General features: G+C 44.2%; 4 protein-coding genes and 1 pseudogene across 4 annotated transcripts; 2 read left to right on the forward strand and 3 right to left on the reverse strand.

Moving 5' to 3' along the window:
- Nucleotides 1-787: 787 nt before the first annotated feature.
- Nucleotides 788-7602, forward strand: LOC122756999 (annotated as a pseudogene).
- Nucleotides 7603-8927: 1325 nt separating this feature from the next.
- LOC6574442 (dipeptidyl peptidase 9) lies at nt 8928-13392 on the reverse strand. The gene is given in 11 exon segments (XM_015167452.3): nt 8928-9442; nt 9512-9704; nt 9775-9997; nt 10049-10360; nt 10426-11041; nt 11107-11600; nt 11602-11664; nt 11741-11788; nt 11790-11970; nt 12032-12596; nt 12666-13392. Coding segments are annotated over 11 exon segments (3306 nt in total). The 5' UTR covers nt 13075-13392; the 3' UTR covers nt 8928-9240.
- Nucleotides 13393-13630: 238 nt separating this feature from the next.
- LOC6574443 (acylphosphatase-1) lies at nt 13631-14558 on the reverse strand. Its single transcript, XM_002000454.4, has 4 exons — nt 14394-14558; nt 14314-14330; nt 14152-14261; nt 13631-14053 (listed from the first exon to the last, which is right to left on the reverse strand). Exons 1-4 carry the CDS (start codon nt 14545-14547, stop codon nt 13924-13926), a joined length of 411 nt encoding a protein of 136 aa, XP_002000490.2. The 5' UTR covers nt 14548-14558; the 3' UTR covers nt 13631-13923.
- A 150-nt stretch (nt 14559-14708) lies between these two features.
- LOC6574444 lies at nt 14709-16418 on the forward strand. The gene is made up of 3 exons (XM_002000455.4): nt 14709-14980; nt 15066-15482; nt 15543-16418. The coding sequence occupies exons 1-3, from the start codon at nt 14827-14829 to the stop codon at nt 16211-16213; spliced, it is 1242 nt and encodes a 413-aa protein (XP_002000491.3). The 5' UTR covers nt 14709-14826; the 3' UTR covers nt 16214-16418.
- Nucleotides 16210-18501, reverse strand: LOC6574445 (transcription factor SPT20 homolog). The gene is made up of 3 exons (XM_002000456.4): nt 18419-18501; nt 16705-18353; nt 16210-16630 (listed from the first exon to the last, which is right to left on the reverse strand). Exons 2-3 carry the CDS (start codon nt 18103-18105, stop codon nt 16505-16507), a joined length of 1527 nt encoding a protein of 508 aa, XP_002000492.1. The 5' UTR covers nt 18106-18353; nt 18419-18501; the 3' UTR covers nt 16210-16504.
- Nucleotides 18502-18565: the final 64 nt, after the last annotated feature.

Below are 18565 nucleotides of genomic sequence, written 5' to 3' on the forward strand. Positions count from 1 at the left end.
TATGTATGTATACATACATACATATGTATGTATATCCATACATACAGTTAAGTATATGTGTGCACATACATATGTATGTACATATGTATGTATGTAAGAGTATATGTACATACATATATAACACATGGCATACACATACAAACATTACATATGTCTGTGCTTGACTGCCAAACACGAGTTCCACTGTATATGCTTCGATTTTGGAAATGATGTCGAAAACAAGTCTGTCAGCATTCGCTTATTCAAGTATGAGAATACTTAGAAGCACCAATGAATTTTTCTAGAAATTGGAAATGATAGCCAATTGTTGGGGTAGGTCGCTTACACACAAACAGCCGTTACTCTCTGCCCCTAAGGCCTCGAGAAAATTCCAACCACCCCTCTGTTAACGTGCGTTGCCATCGCGCCTGCATTCGCCACTCGCAAACACAACGAGGGGAAATGACACTGAGTCGATTCGAGAGAGCGCGTCGAGAAATTTCGAATGAGTAGCGCCAGAGTATAAATTACGGCAGAAGTTCTCGTTTTGCTCACTCCAAGCAAGTGAACTGAAAACGTCGAAAGACAGAAGCGAAATACAAACAAGCGACTAGCTGAACAAGCTAAAATACAACAACAGAATAATTTGAAACCAAGTAAATGAATTAATCTCAAAAAGTTAAGGAAGTTAAAAAGAAAAGTTAGTTATAAAAGTAAAAAATAGAAAGAGGAAATCCATTTCCACAACAACTATAGCTGGGACAGAAGAGAAAAAGTAAAGGAGAACACAGGAACACAAACAAACAGAATGCCAGCTATTGGAATTGATTTGCGGCAATGTATTCCCCGCGGGTGTTCACCAGCATGGCAAGGTGGAGATCATTGCAATGACCAAGGCAACAGAACGACGCTCCAGCTATGTGGCTTTCACAGATTCGGAGCGTCTGACGGGTGACGCGGCCAGCAGTCCAGGTGGCGATGAACCCGGAACATACAAAGTATTCGATGCGGAAGCGTCTGATCGGTCGCAAGTGACGATCCAAAATAGCAGAGGACATCAAGCACCGGCCCTTACAGCGTCAGCGAAGGTGGCGGAAGCCCAAGATTGGCGTCGAATTTAAGGGAGAGAGCAGAAGCGCTTTGCACCCGAGGAGATCAGCTCAATGGTGCTATCGAAGATGAAGGAGACATCGAGGCGTATCTTGGGCCGTGACCGTCACAGACGCAGTCATCACACCCGCCCACTTCAACGACTCGCAGCGCCAAGCCACCAAAGACGCAGGCCACATAGCCGGCCTCAACGTTGTTGAGGGATAATCAACGAGCCGGACGGCGGCGCGGCACTGGCCTATGGCTCCTCGACAAGAATCTGAAGGAGAGCGCAATGTGCTCATTCGATCTGGGTGGCGGCACCTTGATGTGGTCCATTTAACCATCGACGAGGTTCGCTGTCTGAGGTGCGAGCTACGCCGCATACACATTTGGGCGGCGAGGACTTTGACAACAGACTGGTCACCCAACTGGCGGAGGAGTTCAAGTGAGCAAGAAAAAGGATTTATGCCTCTAATCCTCGCTGCCCGCGTCGCCCGGTACCGCAAGTGAGCGAGCCAAGCGCACGCTCTCGTCTAGCACATTTGACAATTGAGGTGGATGCGTTGCTTGAGGGCCACGACTTCTGCCATCAGTTAGGTGAGCCGAGGCGAGATTCGAGGGAGTCAAAATGGATCTGTTCCGGCAACAATACCGGCGCCAAAGAGAAGGGCGCTTAGAACGATGCCAAAATGGACAAACAGCAGATCCACGACATTGTGCTCGTCGGCGGCTCGACGCGCATTCCAAAGGTGCAGAACTTGCCGCAAATGAAGTTCTTCTGCGGCAAGAGCCTCGAACCTTCTTATCAACCCGGACGAGGCGGTGGCCTACGGTGCAGCTACGCCGCTGTCCAAGCAGCTATACTAAGCGGTTAATTCAGAGCGGCAAGATCCAGGACGGCTGTTATGGACGTGGCTCCCTTTCGCTGGGCATCGAGACGGTAGGCGGCGTGATGACCTGTTGATTGAGCGCAAACACGCGCATCCCGTGCAAGCAGACGGAAGACCTTTTCCACGTACTCGGACAACCAGCCAGGTGTCTCCATTCAAAAATTGGAGGCGAGCCGTGCCCTACGCGGAGACAACCAATGCTCTGGCACCTTCGATTTGTCGGGCATTCCGCCAGCACCGCGCGGCGTGCCCCAGATCGAGGTCACCTCGACATGGACTACCGGGGTATCCTGAACGTATCAAATAAAGAGATGAGCACCGGCAAAGCCAAGAACATTACCATCACCGCAGACGACAGTGGGCCGCTTCTCGCAGGCAGAGATCGATCGCAATGGTAAACGAGGCCGAGCGCGCGTCAGACGAGGATGCGAGAAGTAGCACGCATCTCGGCTCGCAATAGCCTCGAGAGTTACGTGTCTTCGGCGTCGAAGCAAGGCCGTGGAGCAGTGGGCCACCCCCGACAAGCTCAGAGGAGGAGCGAGAGGCTTCTGGTACTCGAGAGGTGCGACGAGACGGTCGGGTGGCTGGACGCCAACACCACAGCTGACAAGGACGAGTACGGAGTACAAACTGAAGGAACTTACGCAGCACTGTTCCCCTAATTATGACCAAGATGCAACCAACAAGCAGCCACAGAGAACAACGCCAACCGTGGCCAGCAGGCGGGCGGGTTTTGGTGGTGCAAATTACAAGGCGGACCCACCGTGGAGGAGGTCGACTAAAAGTCATTCCCAGCCATAGCTCTCCTATACTTGATATTAGTTTCTTTAGTTTAGCAGACCGATTCGTAATCTTCACCGTGGATACATTTAGTTCTAGACCTGACGGGATAATTTCGTTATGTTAAACTATTTTTTAAGTTAGCACCAATTTTAAAATAAACGAATTAATTTATTTTGAAAAAATCTAATTGTCTTTAATTTCGAAAAAAGGAAACAAATTTTCAGTTTAAACTTGGTGAGATGCTGTAAAACGTTGAACTTAAAATTTCTTCCTTGATAATGACATTTATGGAGAATTATTGTCGATGTACATTAATTATTAATCACGTGTACACATATATTTGGTTTCCCATTTATCGATAAGATTTTTACATGTTTAACTCAATAATGAAACGAATATTTCTCATATGTGAATTTGGATTCCTTTATAATATTTTTCATATTTTTCTCATTAGTGATGTAAATTTTATTTTATTTTTTATACCTGAATCCATTGAAAATGGGAAATCAGGGTATAATGGTATTTCAGTGGCATGTAACAGGCAGAAGCAACCATCGGCAGACCCTATGAAGTATATATATTCTTGATCAGGGATGACGATCTGAGTCGATATCTCTGTCTGTCTCGTCCGTCCGTCCGTCCTGTCCGTATGAGGAGCAAAGGATCTCAGAAGATATAAGAGCTAGAGAGCTGAAATTTGGCATGCATACTGTGCATACCTAATAGGCAGTAAATATTTGCTTTATTTTTCGATAACTCATCCGATAACTTTTTATCAAGAATATTCGAAAAATCAACTTTGAGCCAGCCTAATTTGAACTTTTTTAGACCTAGGAGACTTCAAATTTGTGCTGCATATAAAGTTAAACGATACAAAGATTTGTAATTTCATAGATTTTGGATACCACGCCTATTCGCCTCAATTTATGTGTAAAACGCATTTCAAGTACTAGGAGACTTGTGCTTTGGAATGTACACACATATTCATATGATCCATAAGGATTACGTTTTGAAAGTTTCATTATTAAGATCGATGTCTACAAAAGAAATTATTCAACAAATAAATTCTTTATATTATTGCCAACACTGGTGCGCAGCCGGGTTAAGCCTCGCAGCAGCTAGCAGAGCGCGTGCTTTAGCGTATATATATCATGGGGTCTGCGATGATCTCCTTCTTGCCCGTTACATACTTTTTCACAAAACCATTATATCCTGGTTTCCATTTTCAATGGCTTCAGGGGGTATAAAAATGACAGAAAACAGGGGACACACGAATTTTTTGTTATAAATTTACACTTATACTACATTTTCAGATTCTGCAGTACGCCTTATTATTGTCGTCTTCGTCTCAGGGCTATCCACGACTTGAAATCTCCGCCTACTGTAGCCAGCAATCCCGAAATTTTTGCCTATAAGTCCTCACATCTTTAGCAATACTCCTTTCGCATTAAACACAATTACAAAATGGCACCAAAAGATTTATCACTGTTCTTAACCAAATATTTGGTACAATAAATTTAGTATATTTAATGCTAAAATAGACAACTTGGCATCACCTGCCGCAAATATCCACGTTTAATGTCTTTATTATTATGCATAACATACATATGTATTGTAGGGAAAAGCATACATCATTACATCACTAGAGACTAGGGATAATAGCATATTGATTGAATGATTCCACTCCAGTTCCTCCACTTCAGCTCTAAATTAACACAAAGAGTTTGATATACTAACCATTCTGCATTCTTTATGCACAATATGCACCCACACTGCACATGTATCCACCCGCAAGCATAAACAGACGTTCTGCTAATTGCGGCAGTTAGCGGCGACTGCGCTTGAGGATGCGGTGTGAGCAATAAGTTATTTGTAGAATAAACTCCTTGTAGTGCGAATATCTTCATCAAACTTTCCAGAACGTCATAATAACGTTCAATGGTGTATATTCGCCTAAGCAATTATTGGTATTGAAAAATTTAGGGCGAGAGGGCATGGCTGTATCCGCCAATAAAAAACTTTCAAATATTGTATAATAAAAGAGCTATTTTCATGTAGACATACATACATGTATGTATACATGCACCTACATTCTTCTATATGGCCTATCCATACATACATATGTCGTGCACAGTACATAACTAATGTACATATGTATGTATGTGTGAGTATATGTACATACATATATACACATGAACATACATACAAACATACATATGTCTGTGTTTGACTGCCAAACACAGAGTTCCACTGTATATGCTTCGATTTTGAAACGTGATGTCGGTTCAAGTTCCTATTTAAGTCAGCATTCCTTTCAAGTATGAGAATACTTGAAGCACCAATGAATTTTCTAGAATTGAAATGACAATTGTTGGGGTAGGTCAAGCTTTTATACACAAACAGCCGTTACTCTCTGCCCTAAGGCCCTTCGAGGCAATTCCAACCACCTCTCTGTTAATGCGTTGGCGCTTAATCCGCTCATTCTCGCACTCACTCGCAAACACAACGGAGGGGAAATGACATTCGAGTCGATCGGAGAGCGTCGCGAAATTTCGAACAGAGAGCGCCAGAGTATAAATACGGCAGAAGTTCGCTCTTTGGCTCAATTCAATTCAAGCAAGTGAACTGAAAAGTCGAAAGACAGAAGCGAAATACAAACAAGCGACTAGCTGAACAAGCTAAAAATACAACAAACAGAATAATTTGAAACCAAAGTAAAGTCGAATTAATCTGGTTAAGGAAGTTAAAAGAAAAAGTTAGTTATAAAAGTAAAGAAAGAGAAAGTGGAAATCCATTTCCACAACAACTAAGTTGGACAGAAGAGAAAAGAAAGGAGAACACAGAACACAAAACAAACAGGAATGCCAGCTATTGAATTGATTTGGGCACCACGTATTCCTGCGTGGGTGTCTACCCAGCATGGCGAAGGTGGAGATCATTGCAAATGACCAAAGGCAACAGAACGACGCCCAGCTATGTGGCTTTCTGAATTCGGAGCGTCTGATTGGTGACGCGGCCAAGAACCAGGTGGCGATGAACCCCAAGAACACCAGTATTCGAGGAAGCGTCTGATTGGTACACTAGTACGACGATCCAAAAAAGTAGAGGACATCACCGCCCTTTAAGGTAGTCAGCGAAGGTGGCGGGCCCAAGATTGGCGTCGAATTTAAGGGGAGAGCAGAAGCGCTTTGCACCTGAGGAGATCAGCTCAATGGTGCTATCGAAGATGAAGGAGACAGCCGAGGCGTATCTGGGCCAGACCGTCACAGACGCAGTCATCCAGTACCCGCCTACTTCAACGACTCGCAGCGTAGCCACCAAAGACGCAGGCCCATAGGCCGGCCTCAACGTGCTGAGGATAATCAACGAGCCGACGGCGGCGGCACTGGCCTATGGCCTCGACAAGAATCTGAAGGGAGAGCGCAATGTGCTCATCTTCGATCTGGGTGGCGGCACCTTTGATGTATCCATTTTAACCATCGACGAGGGTTCGCTGTTCGAGGTGCGAGCTACGGCCGGTGATGACACATTTGGGCGGCGAGGACTTTGACAACAGACTGGTCACCCCATCTGGCGGAGGAGTTCAAGCGAAAGTACAAGAAGGATTTGTCGCTCTAACCTGCTCTGCGTCGCCTGCGCACTGCGGCGGAGCGAGCCAAGCGCACGCTCGTCTAGCACAGAGGCGACAATTGAGGTGGATGCGTTGTTTGAGGGCCACGACTTCTCACAAAGGTGAGCCGAGCGAGATTCGAGGAGCTGTGCGCCGATCTGTTCCGCAAACACACTGGCGCCAGTGGAGAAGGCGCTGAACGATGCCAAAATGGATAAACAGCAGATCCCGACATTGTGCTCGTCGGCGGCTCGACGCGCATTCCAAAGGTGCAGAACTTGCTGCAACAGTTCTTCTGCGGCAAGAGCCTGAACCTTTCCATCAACCCCGACGAGGCGGTGGCCTACGGTGCAGCCGTCCAAGCAGCCTACTCAGCGGCGACCAGAGCGGCATGATCCAGGACGTGCTGCGTAGTTACATCGGCTTCGCTGGCATCGAGACGGCAGGCGGCGTGATGACCAAGCTGATTTGAGCGCAACACGCATCCCGTGCAAGCAGACGAAGCTTTTCCACGTACCTCGGACAACCAGCCAGGTGTCTCCATTCAGGTGTTCGAGGGCGAGAGTGCCCCTTACGCGAGACAACAATGCCTGGCACCTTCGATTTGTCGGGCATTCCGCCAGCACCGCGCGGCGTGCCCCAGATCGAGGTCACCTTCATGGACGCCAATGCAGGTATCCTGAACGTATCAGCCAAAGAGATGAGCACCGGCAAAGCCAAGAACATTACCATCAAGAACGACAAAGGGCCGCCTCTCGCAGGCAGAGATCGATCGCATGGTAACGAGGCCGAGCGCTACGCCGACGAGGATGAAAGCAGCGCCAACGCATCTCGGCTCACCAATAGCCTCGAGAGTTACGTGTTCGGCGTGAAGCAGGCCGTGGGCGAGCCACTCCCCGACAAGCTCAGTGAGAGCGAGAAATCTTCTGTACTCGAGAAGTGCGACGAGACGGTCAAGTGGCTGGACGCCAACACCACAGCCGACAAGGACGAGTACGAGTACAAACTGAAGGAACTTACGCAGCACTGTTCCCCAATTATGACCAAGATGCACCAACAAGGTCAGCCACAGAGCAACAACGCCAACTGTGGCCAGCAGGCGGGCGGCTTTGGTGGTGCCGGTTACAAGGGGACCCACCGTGGAGGAGGTCGACTAAAGTCATTCCCAGCCATAGCTCTCCTATACTTGGATATTAGTTTTTAGTTTAGCAGACTGATTAAGAATCTTCACCGATACATTTAGTTCTAGACCCGACGGATAATTTAAGTTAATTGTTAAACTATTTTTAAGTTACTAACCAATTTTAAAATAAACGAATTTATTTATTTTGAAAACAAAAAATCTAATTCTCTTTTAATTGCCCTTAAGGGGGTGAACTGCTTTTTAGCTTGAACTATTTCAAAATGCGAGATGCCGTAAATTCTTTGGAAATCGAATTTTGTTGATCGTGAAATATGTTATTGGGTCAACAGAGTTTAGGGTAATTATACCCTGAACCCATTGAAAATGGGAAATCAGGGTATAATGGTTTTGTGAAAAGTATGTAACAGGCAGAAGGAATCATCGCAGACCCCATAAGTATATATTCTTGATCAGGACGACGAGCTGAGTCGATATAGCCCTGTCCGTCTGTCCGTCCGTCCGTCCGTATGAGCAAAGGATCTCAGAAGATATAAGAGCTAGAGAGCTGAATTGGCATGCATACTCGTGTATACCATAGGCAGTACGAGTTTGCTTTTATTTTTCGATAACTCACCCGATAACTTTTTATCGAGAATAATCGAAAAATCGACTTGGTTTTTTAGCCTAGTTTGAACACTTTTAAACCTGGAGACTTCAAATTTGCGTTGTATATAGAGTTAATGGACACAAACATTTTGTAATTTACAGATTTTGGATACCACGCCCTTTTCGCCCCCATTTCGTAAAAAACGCATTTCAAGTACTAGAGACTTGTGCTTGGGAATGTACACATATTTTAACCATCTGAAAGTTTCATTAAGATTGTATGTCTACAAAAGAAATTATTCAACAAATAAATTGTCATAATATTGCCCACATTGCAGCGCAGCCCAAGCGCAGTCGCTGCTTACTGCGCAGTTAGCAGAGCGCGTGCTTATAAGTGCATGTGTATGTATGTGTGCATAAAAGAAGTCCAGACTGATTAGAATATCAGCTTGGAGGGTTCAGGGTATCTCCTAGTCGAGCAGTCTCGACTGGAGCCTTCTTACTTGTTTTTATTTAATATTATGGTTTTACACTATACTTCACATGAAAAGCACAAAGTTTTTAAGCGATGTTTTTCAGCTAAATATTTATTATGGTTTACTATATATTTAATTTAATTTATTTTTTTTTCATTCGGTCTGAACTCATTTAAAATATACATATATTGCAAGTTGTTTATCGAATATAAGCAGATATACAATTCTAGATATATATAAATATATCGTTAAAATAGACAACTATCGTTAATTAATGGCTTGCGGTATCAGCATGACAAGCTGTAAATAGTTTGTGCGGGATGGGATAATTGAGAAGTGGAGCACTTTTAAAACAAAAAAACAAGAGATTTACGACTTAGATTTATCTTTTTAAATGTACAGTTGTGCAATAGGAACACAATTTAATTGTAAATTAAGAGTATGTAGTGTGTAAAAGTATGAGGAAAATAATAATAAAAATTGAATATTTGTAGAAATAATTAATTAAAATTACTTACAATGAGAGTAGAGTAGTATTGAACAGAGGCAGGGCAACAGTTAATTAATTATATTGCAAATTTTTAAAATATTTCATAAAATTAAAAAAGATTTAATTTAACAACAATTACGATATTACATGTAATAGGATGCTGTGTGGGGTGCGTGCGTGTTTTATGAATCTCATAAGTTTTGTAAGAATGATAATAATTTCGTTTCGTAGTTCTTATTCGATTCTAAATTGCGTAACGAATGTCGCTCCTCGGGAAACAAATGCAATGCATAGGGCTTGTTTGCCTTATTCAAAGCGCTGATCAGTCGTGACGTGTGATTAAAATGCACATTCTCATCGATCAGACCATGAATGAGCAGCAGTCGATTATCCCTAGAGAAAGTAGAGAGATAGATGGAGTATTATATCGCTCTGAAAAATCAGCCAATTCTTCACACTCACTCGTCGGGAAATGCATGCACATAATTGAGTACCGAGCCAGCTGTATATCCCGCTTCATTGCACTTGGGCATATCCATATATCGTTCCGTATAGCCTGTATCATAGTATTCCCAATTCGTGACTGGTGCTCCCGCAATGGCCACCTTGAAGATTTCCGGATACTGCACCAAGCCCATCAAGCTTAAATAACCACCTGAGGGAACATAATATAGACATATATATATATATATACATAGCAATTGATAGATTTCATCAAGCCCTACCATAGGACCAGCCATGTATGGCAACTCGGTCCATATCAATGTATCCCAGTTGATCCGAGAGTATGCGCAGGGCATCCACCTGATCAGTCAATTCCACTTGACCCATGCGACCCCGAATATGACTCTCGAAACGTATGCCACGATGCCTGGAACCGCGTGAATCAATGCAGATCACACAATAGCCCTGGGCAGCCAGCATATGCATGCGCAACTGATGTTTGCCCTGATGGCGATTATGATTATTTAAAGAATTTATTGAATAGTGGGAGCTTACCTTAAATGTATTGTTAACGGTTTGCACCTCTGGTCCGCCATAGACATTCAACACCGTGGGATATTTAACTCCCAATTGAAAGTTGTGAGGCTTAAAGACCATGGCGTAGACGATATCGCCTGATGGCAGCTGTGGGCGAAAGATTTGCGGGCAATATTGTGGTTCCGGCTTGCCGCCCTCATGCAAAAATCCAACCAAAGAGATCTGTATACCATTGACACCGCCATTCTGGCAGGTTTGCGTGACACGCATCACCTTGCAGCTTGGAAGGCGTTGGATATTGCAATAGACGAGCAACATTAACTGGCATAGCTATCAATGGATATGCACAAAGACTACGTCAGTCACTTGGTCATTTAAGGGGAGCTACTACTTACATCATCAAACTCCACCAGATATGAGTACCCCGGCTCGGTTAACAGACGTATGTGCTCTGGACGCTGCAAGCTAACTACATAGAGATGCTTCTCTAATGGAGTATCGCGCAGTCCCACAAAATAAACCAATTGATTGGGCTTGTCCACCCATAGATTACGTGCCAGCACCTCCCATTCACCGCTCGTCAGGGCCACCTTATTAACGATGCGTGGCTGCAGTGCGGCTGCCTCCACAAAACTGGGATGCTGAGCAGCGGCTGCGGCAGCCGACGCATCCGTTTGGCTGCCATTGACATGAGTTAATAGTAAGCTGGAGGTGACAAGATACAAATGTCTAAAGCCCGTCTCCTCAGAGGCCCATAGATAGGTGACGCTCGTATCACCCACTTCCAGAAAATAGAGCATATCATGCACATTGATCCAGCTCTCTGACTGCTCGGTATATATGACCTGCAGCGGCGTTATTGTGCGATTATATGGACTGCGCCAGCTGTGATCCCCAATGGAATCTGTCGGCGTGGACACTTGACTACTGTACGATTCGCAAAAGTTATCCAGCGGTATTAGCATAACATCTAAGCGCTGCTGCTTGCGATTAAGACCCTGCATCCAGACGCTGTGAATTCAAAATAGAATATAAGTACAGTGCTATATTGATATCTCACAAGATTTGTCGCATACTAGTTGGCATCCGGTGTCCAGCCGACACGCACGACGTATTCCAGCCAGGGAAACACCGCCGACAAGGAATAGGGTAAATCCTTGATGGTTATCTCGCTAATTAGCAGCGCTTCGTTGAGCACAAATTGAACAAGCTTCAATTTGGATTTGGCGTTTTGTGTGCCGCTACGTGGAAAGCGATACTCATCCACCTCGCCAGGCACAGCCGTCGACGAAGGGAATGTGTAAAGGGACACATCCGTTTCATCTACCTCCTCGTAAACAATACGATAGATGCCATCATCTGAGTGCGGCTGCCACCAATAGCCCTGATAGCGACTGAACTCCTCTTGCATCACATACGATGGCACTCCTGCGCTTAATGCATCATCCGCAAACGTGTGTCGGCCGCTTCTCGTGTACGTCAAACGTTTCTCATGACCGCTTAGCGTGTGCGTTACCCAGATATCACAGTCACTGATATGAGCAATCAGATCGGAGTTCTGTGGGCAGATTTAGTGGATCCAAAGCCGTCCACTCGGGGCATGTTCGCAGTTGTGTGGGAAAAAGCAGACCAGACTGCCAAAATAAATGCAAAGCAATAAAAACATGTATTAATATATGACTAAATGCACGCTCCACATGCACTGCTCACATTATATCCCGTGTCCAGGCATTGATACAGATCGTTTAAGCAAGGGAAAGACCAATTTGCCGCTGGGCTTATGCAGTTCATACGATGTAATACCCCATGTAGACAAACGCTTGCGCTCCTGCATCAATTGGTATTCTCGAGCACATGGATAGGCACCACCACTTCCACCTATGCCGCTTCCCACTTGGCTGCTGGGTATGGGTTGTTGGAGTAGTGTTTGCCAAATCAATCTATGAAAGAAAAGCCAAGTTTTATACAATTTTCAGCAGTCAAGGAAACAAGTTTTCAAACCTGGGCTTAGGCTGTGGACCAAAATGAAACGATGGAAGGTTTATTGTTGGTGATGCTGCTCCACTTGGACTACCGGCAGTGGCAGCATCAATGTCAACGCCACTGGTCTGCTGCAGCTGCTGTTCGTCATGCTGTCGCAGGTTGATGTCAGTAAAGAGCAACGTGGTCTCCCAGTTGTGTGGCGGTGTACTCAGGAAATAGCACCGTGCACGGCCATCGGATAGATGACGGAACTGAACATTGGTGGGCACCATCGTCGATAGATTGGACAGATCCTTGCGAATGTCTTGGACAACACATCTGATCTCAGCCCACGTTTTGGATGGTGTCGGCGCTGCTATATGTCCATCATTGTCAACAGCATCATCCTCGTCCTCCTCCTCCTCATCGTTATCATCGCAGTCCTCATCGTTTACGCCCAGACCATGCGGGGGTGTGCCACTGGTAGGCGAACTCAAATGATTTGTGATGGCCGATGCTGCAGCTACCACCACCTCTGTTGTGGTTGCTGTCGCCGCTGCCGCTGCTGCTGTTATTGGTGATGTGAGTGAATTGAGAGCGCTGCCTATTGAGGAGTAAAATGCATTAGCTGTTGTACCCAGCGAGCCCATGCTCGTAAGACTAGCTATCGAACCGGCACCCACGCCAATTCCAGAATGTGTTGAGCTGGGCGTACTGGCTGCACTATGACTCCGTTCCATGGCATTGGTAGTGATGCTGCCGGCAACGCTTACAGCCGTCGAAACACGTGAGGTGAATCCATCGAAGAGATTTACAAACGATGTGGCCGCTGCGTTGGTTATACTATGGCTGCGTTGATGTCCATTGTTGTTCTTGTTTTTATTGCTGTTGCGTTTGTTATTATTTATGTTGCTGTTGCTGCTGCTACTTCCACTGCTGACGCCAGTCGTACCGATGTCAACGCGTGGTGGTGCGCTGGATTCTGTAGAACTAGTGGCATTTGGACCGCCCAGATTGACAGTGAGCTGCGAATTCCGAGATGATTGTTGTTGCTGTTGTGTCGTTTGTATTCTGCTGTCCATGTTGTGATACTTGATGTGTTTTTTTTAGCAAAAATGCAATGAAGTTTATGTTTTCACTCACAATTTTAAATTGACCCAAATCTGTACTCCACGTACATACACATACAAATACAAGCACGCACACATGTATAGACACACACACACGCACACACACACACAGGCAGACAAATGCAGACAGACAGAGAGACAAATTGATAGTCCGCTTTTTGGTTAATTTCTTATCCCTTGCATACACGTACTGACTCACATACACATAGGCACGCATGTATATACATGCCAAATTACACACTCACACAGCCATGCAGGGGTTTTGTTATTGTTGTTATCGCTGTTGCTGCTGTTGCATTTCTGTGGTTTATTATTATTATGCACTATTTTTAACAAAATATCTATATCGTCGCGTTTTCAGTTAGGTATCTAGCTATGCTGTTGTCTACCCGCTTGTCTTCTCATTTTTTCCTCCTAGGTGTTGCGCTCTTATTTGTGTAGATTGGTAATTGTTGTTGTTTTTTCTTTTCATTTATCGTCTCAGGAAAAAAAGTGAAAGTCTTGCGCGTGTTGAAAGTGGCAATCAGCTCACTCATGTGATGTAGCTATTATTTCAATGCACACTTTATTTAATGCTTATTCCAAATGTTTGCTGTACAGAATATTCTATTGAATAGGTTGTTTTTATTGTTTGGTCACGGGCCGCGATGAGCGAAACGATTTCAACTGCAATGCCGTTTGGTTTACTTGATTGTATATCACGCAGCGTTGCACTTTGGTGAATCAGTGTCCCCATATAATTTACTCTTTGCCAATATCATGAAACGGTCACACTACGCAGTTGAATGTGATAAGCCGGTTTTATTGCTGTTGCAAAAAGTTGAGAATGGTAAAGGCATCGTAGGAAAAATATTTCAATTCCTCTGTTGGGCCAAATACACATTTGTCAATACGGCTAGTCGGGCTACCAGTATATCTTAACCAAATACGCCTAAAAGTTCATCATTAATGTCTGTTTATACCCTGAACCCATTGAAAATGGGAAATCAGGGTATAATGGTTTTGTTTTGTTTTTATTTGACAACTTACATAGCTTCGAAGCTTTTTGTGTACCCCTGTATCAGTCCTTTAATTGTTTTATGCTGGGTATACATGCACCATCCGCGAATGCTAAGCTTTTGAGCCCGTCTCAATGTATACTAATTAAATTATTAACGTAATAAGGGACAATCAATTAAAGACATTTCTTACATGTCGAAATGAAACATCTGCAATTGGATAACTATTAATTTCACATAATTTTCATAGTATTGTCTACTGTCATGACATACCGTGCACAATACCGAAAATTTCAAATTCACAGGACTTAATAGTTAGATCTTCGCTATCTTGGTTCGGAATTAAAGCTTTCTGAGCTTCCGATGTTCTTTTGATATTATGCCTTTGCAATCGCGAACTCTCCGTTTGAGTCTCAATGCTAGCCATTTCAAAAAAAAAAAAAAAAAAAAAAAAAAAAACAAACAAAAAAGTGTACAGAAAAACAAGTCTAAAATTCTGAATATTCAAAATCAATCGATAACGACTTGGACGATCATTATATTTCAAAAGTAGAGCAACACTGCTCTGCGTATGTATATTCGATATATTGCATACCAGTTATCGTTAATCGCTACGCACTTTACGAGACGACGAGTCGCAGTTGCAAATAAATTTCAAAACAAAGCATACAGAATACAAGAAGTAGAAAAATATATCAAAACGAAAATGACTACGAGTACTGTATACGCTGGTGTGCATGTTAAAAATAAGTTGAGTGACTTTTATCCCGTGCACAATATTGATATGGAACAGGATGTGGCATACTTGAAGAAGATCATTACCGAGCAGCTGCAGTTGCAGTTCGATGCCAATGAACTTGGTATGTATATAGTTATATACTATATATGTGTGTACACGTTTAGTATAAGCAATAACGCCAATTCATTGTGTGCTCTTCAATGCAGATATATGCTATTTGGGCAAGCTGCTCAACGACGACTGCAAGCTTTCAAGCACAATGAAACCAAACGCTATTGTTCATTGTTTCCGTAAAATGAAATCGTATACACCATACGAGCCGCCTGCCGCCAGCGATATCAACACTAAGCACATACAGGAGCTATTTTCACTGACTTCACACTTGCAAATCAGTGTCACATCCCGTTTTAACATACTACAAAAAATCTTAGCTGAGTATCCAGAATTTCGGCGTAATTTGGGTGCTCAGGCTCTGATTCGCGACTCGGTGCTGTTCAATATGCTTCATGAGCCGGAGGTGGTGCAGAATCTGGTGCGAGATTATCCTTTAATTTGTGATGCAGCTTCATTTATAGTCGATACCATACGTAAGGAATTGGCACGTAACAGTTCTGCCACGCAGTGTAAGTGCTTTCACTGAATTGGAATTCTCTCATGCCTGATTATGACATTTTCATTTCTAGTTCAGGAACAAGCTGCCTCAGAGTCCACAACCTCATCGGAGGAAGAGAACTCTTTGGGTGCCGGCAGCAGCAGCAGTGGTGGTAGCAGCAGCACAGCAGCTGCTACCCTAGCAGCCAATCGTAGAGATGAACTGGCCAACATACGACAGATCAGTCGCCAACAGTTGGCTAATGCTTTGGCCCGCGTCGACATGAGCTCCTTTAACTCGTTGTCAAACATAGCTCAACGTAATGTAGATGAGGCACTCAGCGATGAACGACCTCGCACCAGCACATCGGCTGCTGCCAGTGGTACAGCTGCTGTTGGCACTACAGGTGGCAGTGCTGCTGCCATCTCATCAGAACTCTTGCGCAATGAGCTGGCACGGGCTTTTCAGTCACTGCAGCAGCAACCGCCTTCTTCAGCTGTGGAGAACATGGACATGGAGTCAGGAGCCACAGATACCAGTGAATCGGCTGCAGCTGTCGATGAGCCCGAGGATGATGATGATGATGCTGGCGATGACAGCGATGTGCTGCCTCGTTGCTATCGCCGACATCGCTTCACCGAACAGTTGCGCACCATGGCAGCAATGGGCTTCATAAATCACACCCAAAATGTTAACTACTTGACTCTGGCCGACGGCAATGTCGAGCATGCTATAAATCTACTAATGTTGGGCATGAATTGAACTATGTCGAGCGCTTAGCAATAAGCAGCTGTATTTATTCTGCTGTTTTCTAAAGTATATGCATATATTAAAGCATATATTATATATATGAATATATATACACACATATATAATATATATATTTATGTACACTTAAGCGATTTAGCATTATGTTTTGTGGTAGCTCCAATTATTTATGCAAATAAACAAAAATACGTTTGCAGTATATAGTGGGGATGCTTGTATTGGAATCCGCGCCTCTAGCTGCTTGGAGCGCCGGGGCGGCCATCATATCAAATTAATTGAATTGAACTACTTAATTAAATAGTCTAATGCTTTGTCCTTATTGTTATTAAATTTCAAAAGAGCCGCCGAGATTTTTGTTTCTTCGAATCCGAGATCCATTAACTCGCCCAATGGAATGAGGTGCTCGATTATCTAAATGGTATGTAAAAGCAATAAATCAATCAATGAGACATGGCATATACTCTGCCTAGGATATACTAACGTACCTTTTTATCATCGATGCCACACAGGCTCACCACCTTTGCCACTCGTTCGAGCGGGAAGCCCATGGAGCTGATGCGCTGCGCTAGTTTCTGTGCCGGCACAGTCAGCTCTTGGAATATGTTGGCATTGTTCTGCTGGCTGTTGGACAGTTGCTGTGGCAGTTGGGGCTGAGTTAATGCCAAGGCCTGCTGTTCATCCTCATTGTGGCTGTACAGACGGATGCGACGCTTTTCCGCTTGCTGCAGCTCCGTTTTTAATTCTCGTAGTATGTCAGGCACGCTCCTCGATTTTAAATCTGCTTCCGACGTGTTCGGTGACAGCATACTAATATTGTTACCCGGCGGCACCACCGATTGGGGTAGTTGAGTGGGTGTGCTATAGCCATTGATATAGCTATGCTGCAAGTAATTGTGATTGGGATAAATTTGCTGCTGCTGCTGCTGCTGCTGCTGCTGAGGATAATAGTGCTGATTGTAGACCATGTGTGGATAGACGAGTTGTTGTTGCTGCTGCTGCGATTGCTGAGTAGGAGTGTTATACAAGGGAGTTGGGTACATGGCTGGAATGCCTTGGGCATCATCACAGTGTACTTGGAAATTGACGCTGTCTAGCGTCGCTTTGGTTTCGGCCAGGGTCGTAACAGCCAGCTCCAGTTCCGGCTGCATCTGCTGCTGTTCGTTTTTATTCTCCGGCTCGCTTATCTGTTCCGCCTCGTTTGATGCAAGTGGCTTTTGAGTCAATTGTGTCTGGTGTAGCACCTGCGCCAGTATATCCAAATCATTGATCGTCTTCATCTCAATATTATCGAATGGCGTCGAGTTCATATTGTACTCAAAATCTGCATAGTTTAATGAGCTGTTGCGTTTATGGTGTGTAACAGCTGGTGTTGCTGTTGCGGCGTTGCTCAGTATGGTGGGTTGCAGAATATTATTGAAATTACACGAGCTCATCGACTTTGGTTTGAGTTTCTCACGTGACTCAGCGTCGCTAATTGACGTTGTTGAGGTCGTTGTTATAGGGACCGCTGCTGCTGCGGTTTTTGCTGTTGGCGACTCTATGGCTAACTCATCATCATCGCTATCGGAGGACAACTCCGCTGCACTGGGGTATTCAACAGCGCCAAGCATTTCCTTTTGTTTAGCCTCAAGCGCACGCTGACGTTCCTGTTTGCGCTGCTCCAGCCGCATTTGACGCGCCTGCTGCTGCTGCTGACGCATGCGACGCCAGTGTTGGCACTTGCTGAGTACACTTCGTTCCAGCTGGTAGTCATAGTGAAATGCCTGCTCTTCCGCATAGTAGTTGTCTCTGTATTGGGCCAAACGATTCGCAATAGTCGGGGGCAATTGGTATACTGGGGGTGGTGGTTTATAGCGTTCGACTATTTTGACGGGGACATCATCCATATTTTTTGGCCTGCACTCGTCATAGGCGCATACACGGCGAATTTTATTAATTGACTCTTAATTGCTACGCACTTTTTTTGTGACTTTCCGTGTTTTTGTTGCTTTTTCGTCTCTTAGTTCTCTTTTGTTTTCGCAAAACGATAATATGCAAGCAGCAATCGATAAGCCTTTACGTTTTATTTGTACACACTGGTTATCTATCGATGAAGGCCGTTAAAACGTAAAATATGTAACGCCTGAAATATATGCTTTTGTTTTTCAAATGAAGTGAGTTTTAATGATTAATTACAATTTAATTTTAAAATCTATTTACTTTTAAATTCAGCTTATTTGAGATCAAAGAATAGTGTTTACAATTTCTCTGTGTGTCGGTTTTTTACTGAATAGGAACTGGGGATACTCGATATTTGAACCTATTTTCATGAATGGCTTCAATATGATTGAAATTTCGCATAAGTAT

The sequence above is a fragment of the Drosophila mojavensis genome, unplaced genomic scaffold, assembly GCF_018153725.1.
Source record: "Drosophila mojavensis isolate 15081-1352.22 unplaced genomic scaffold, ASM1815372v1 contig_231, whole genome shotgun sequence".
NCBI classification, from domain to species: domain Eukaryota; kingdom Metazoa; phylum Arthropoda; class Insecta; order Diptera; family Drosophilidae; genus Drosophila; species Drosophila mojavensis.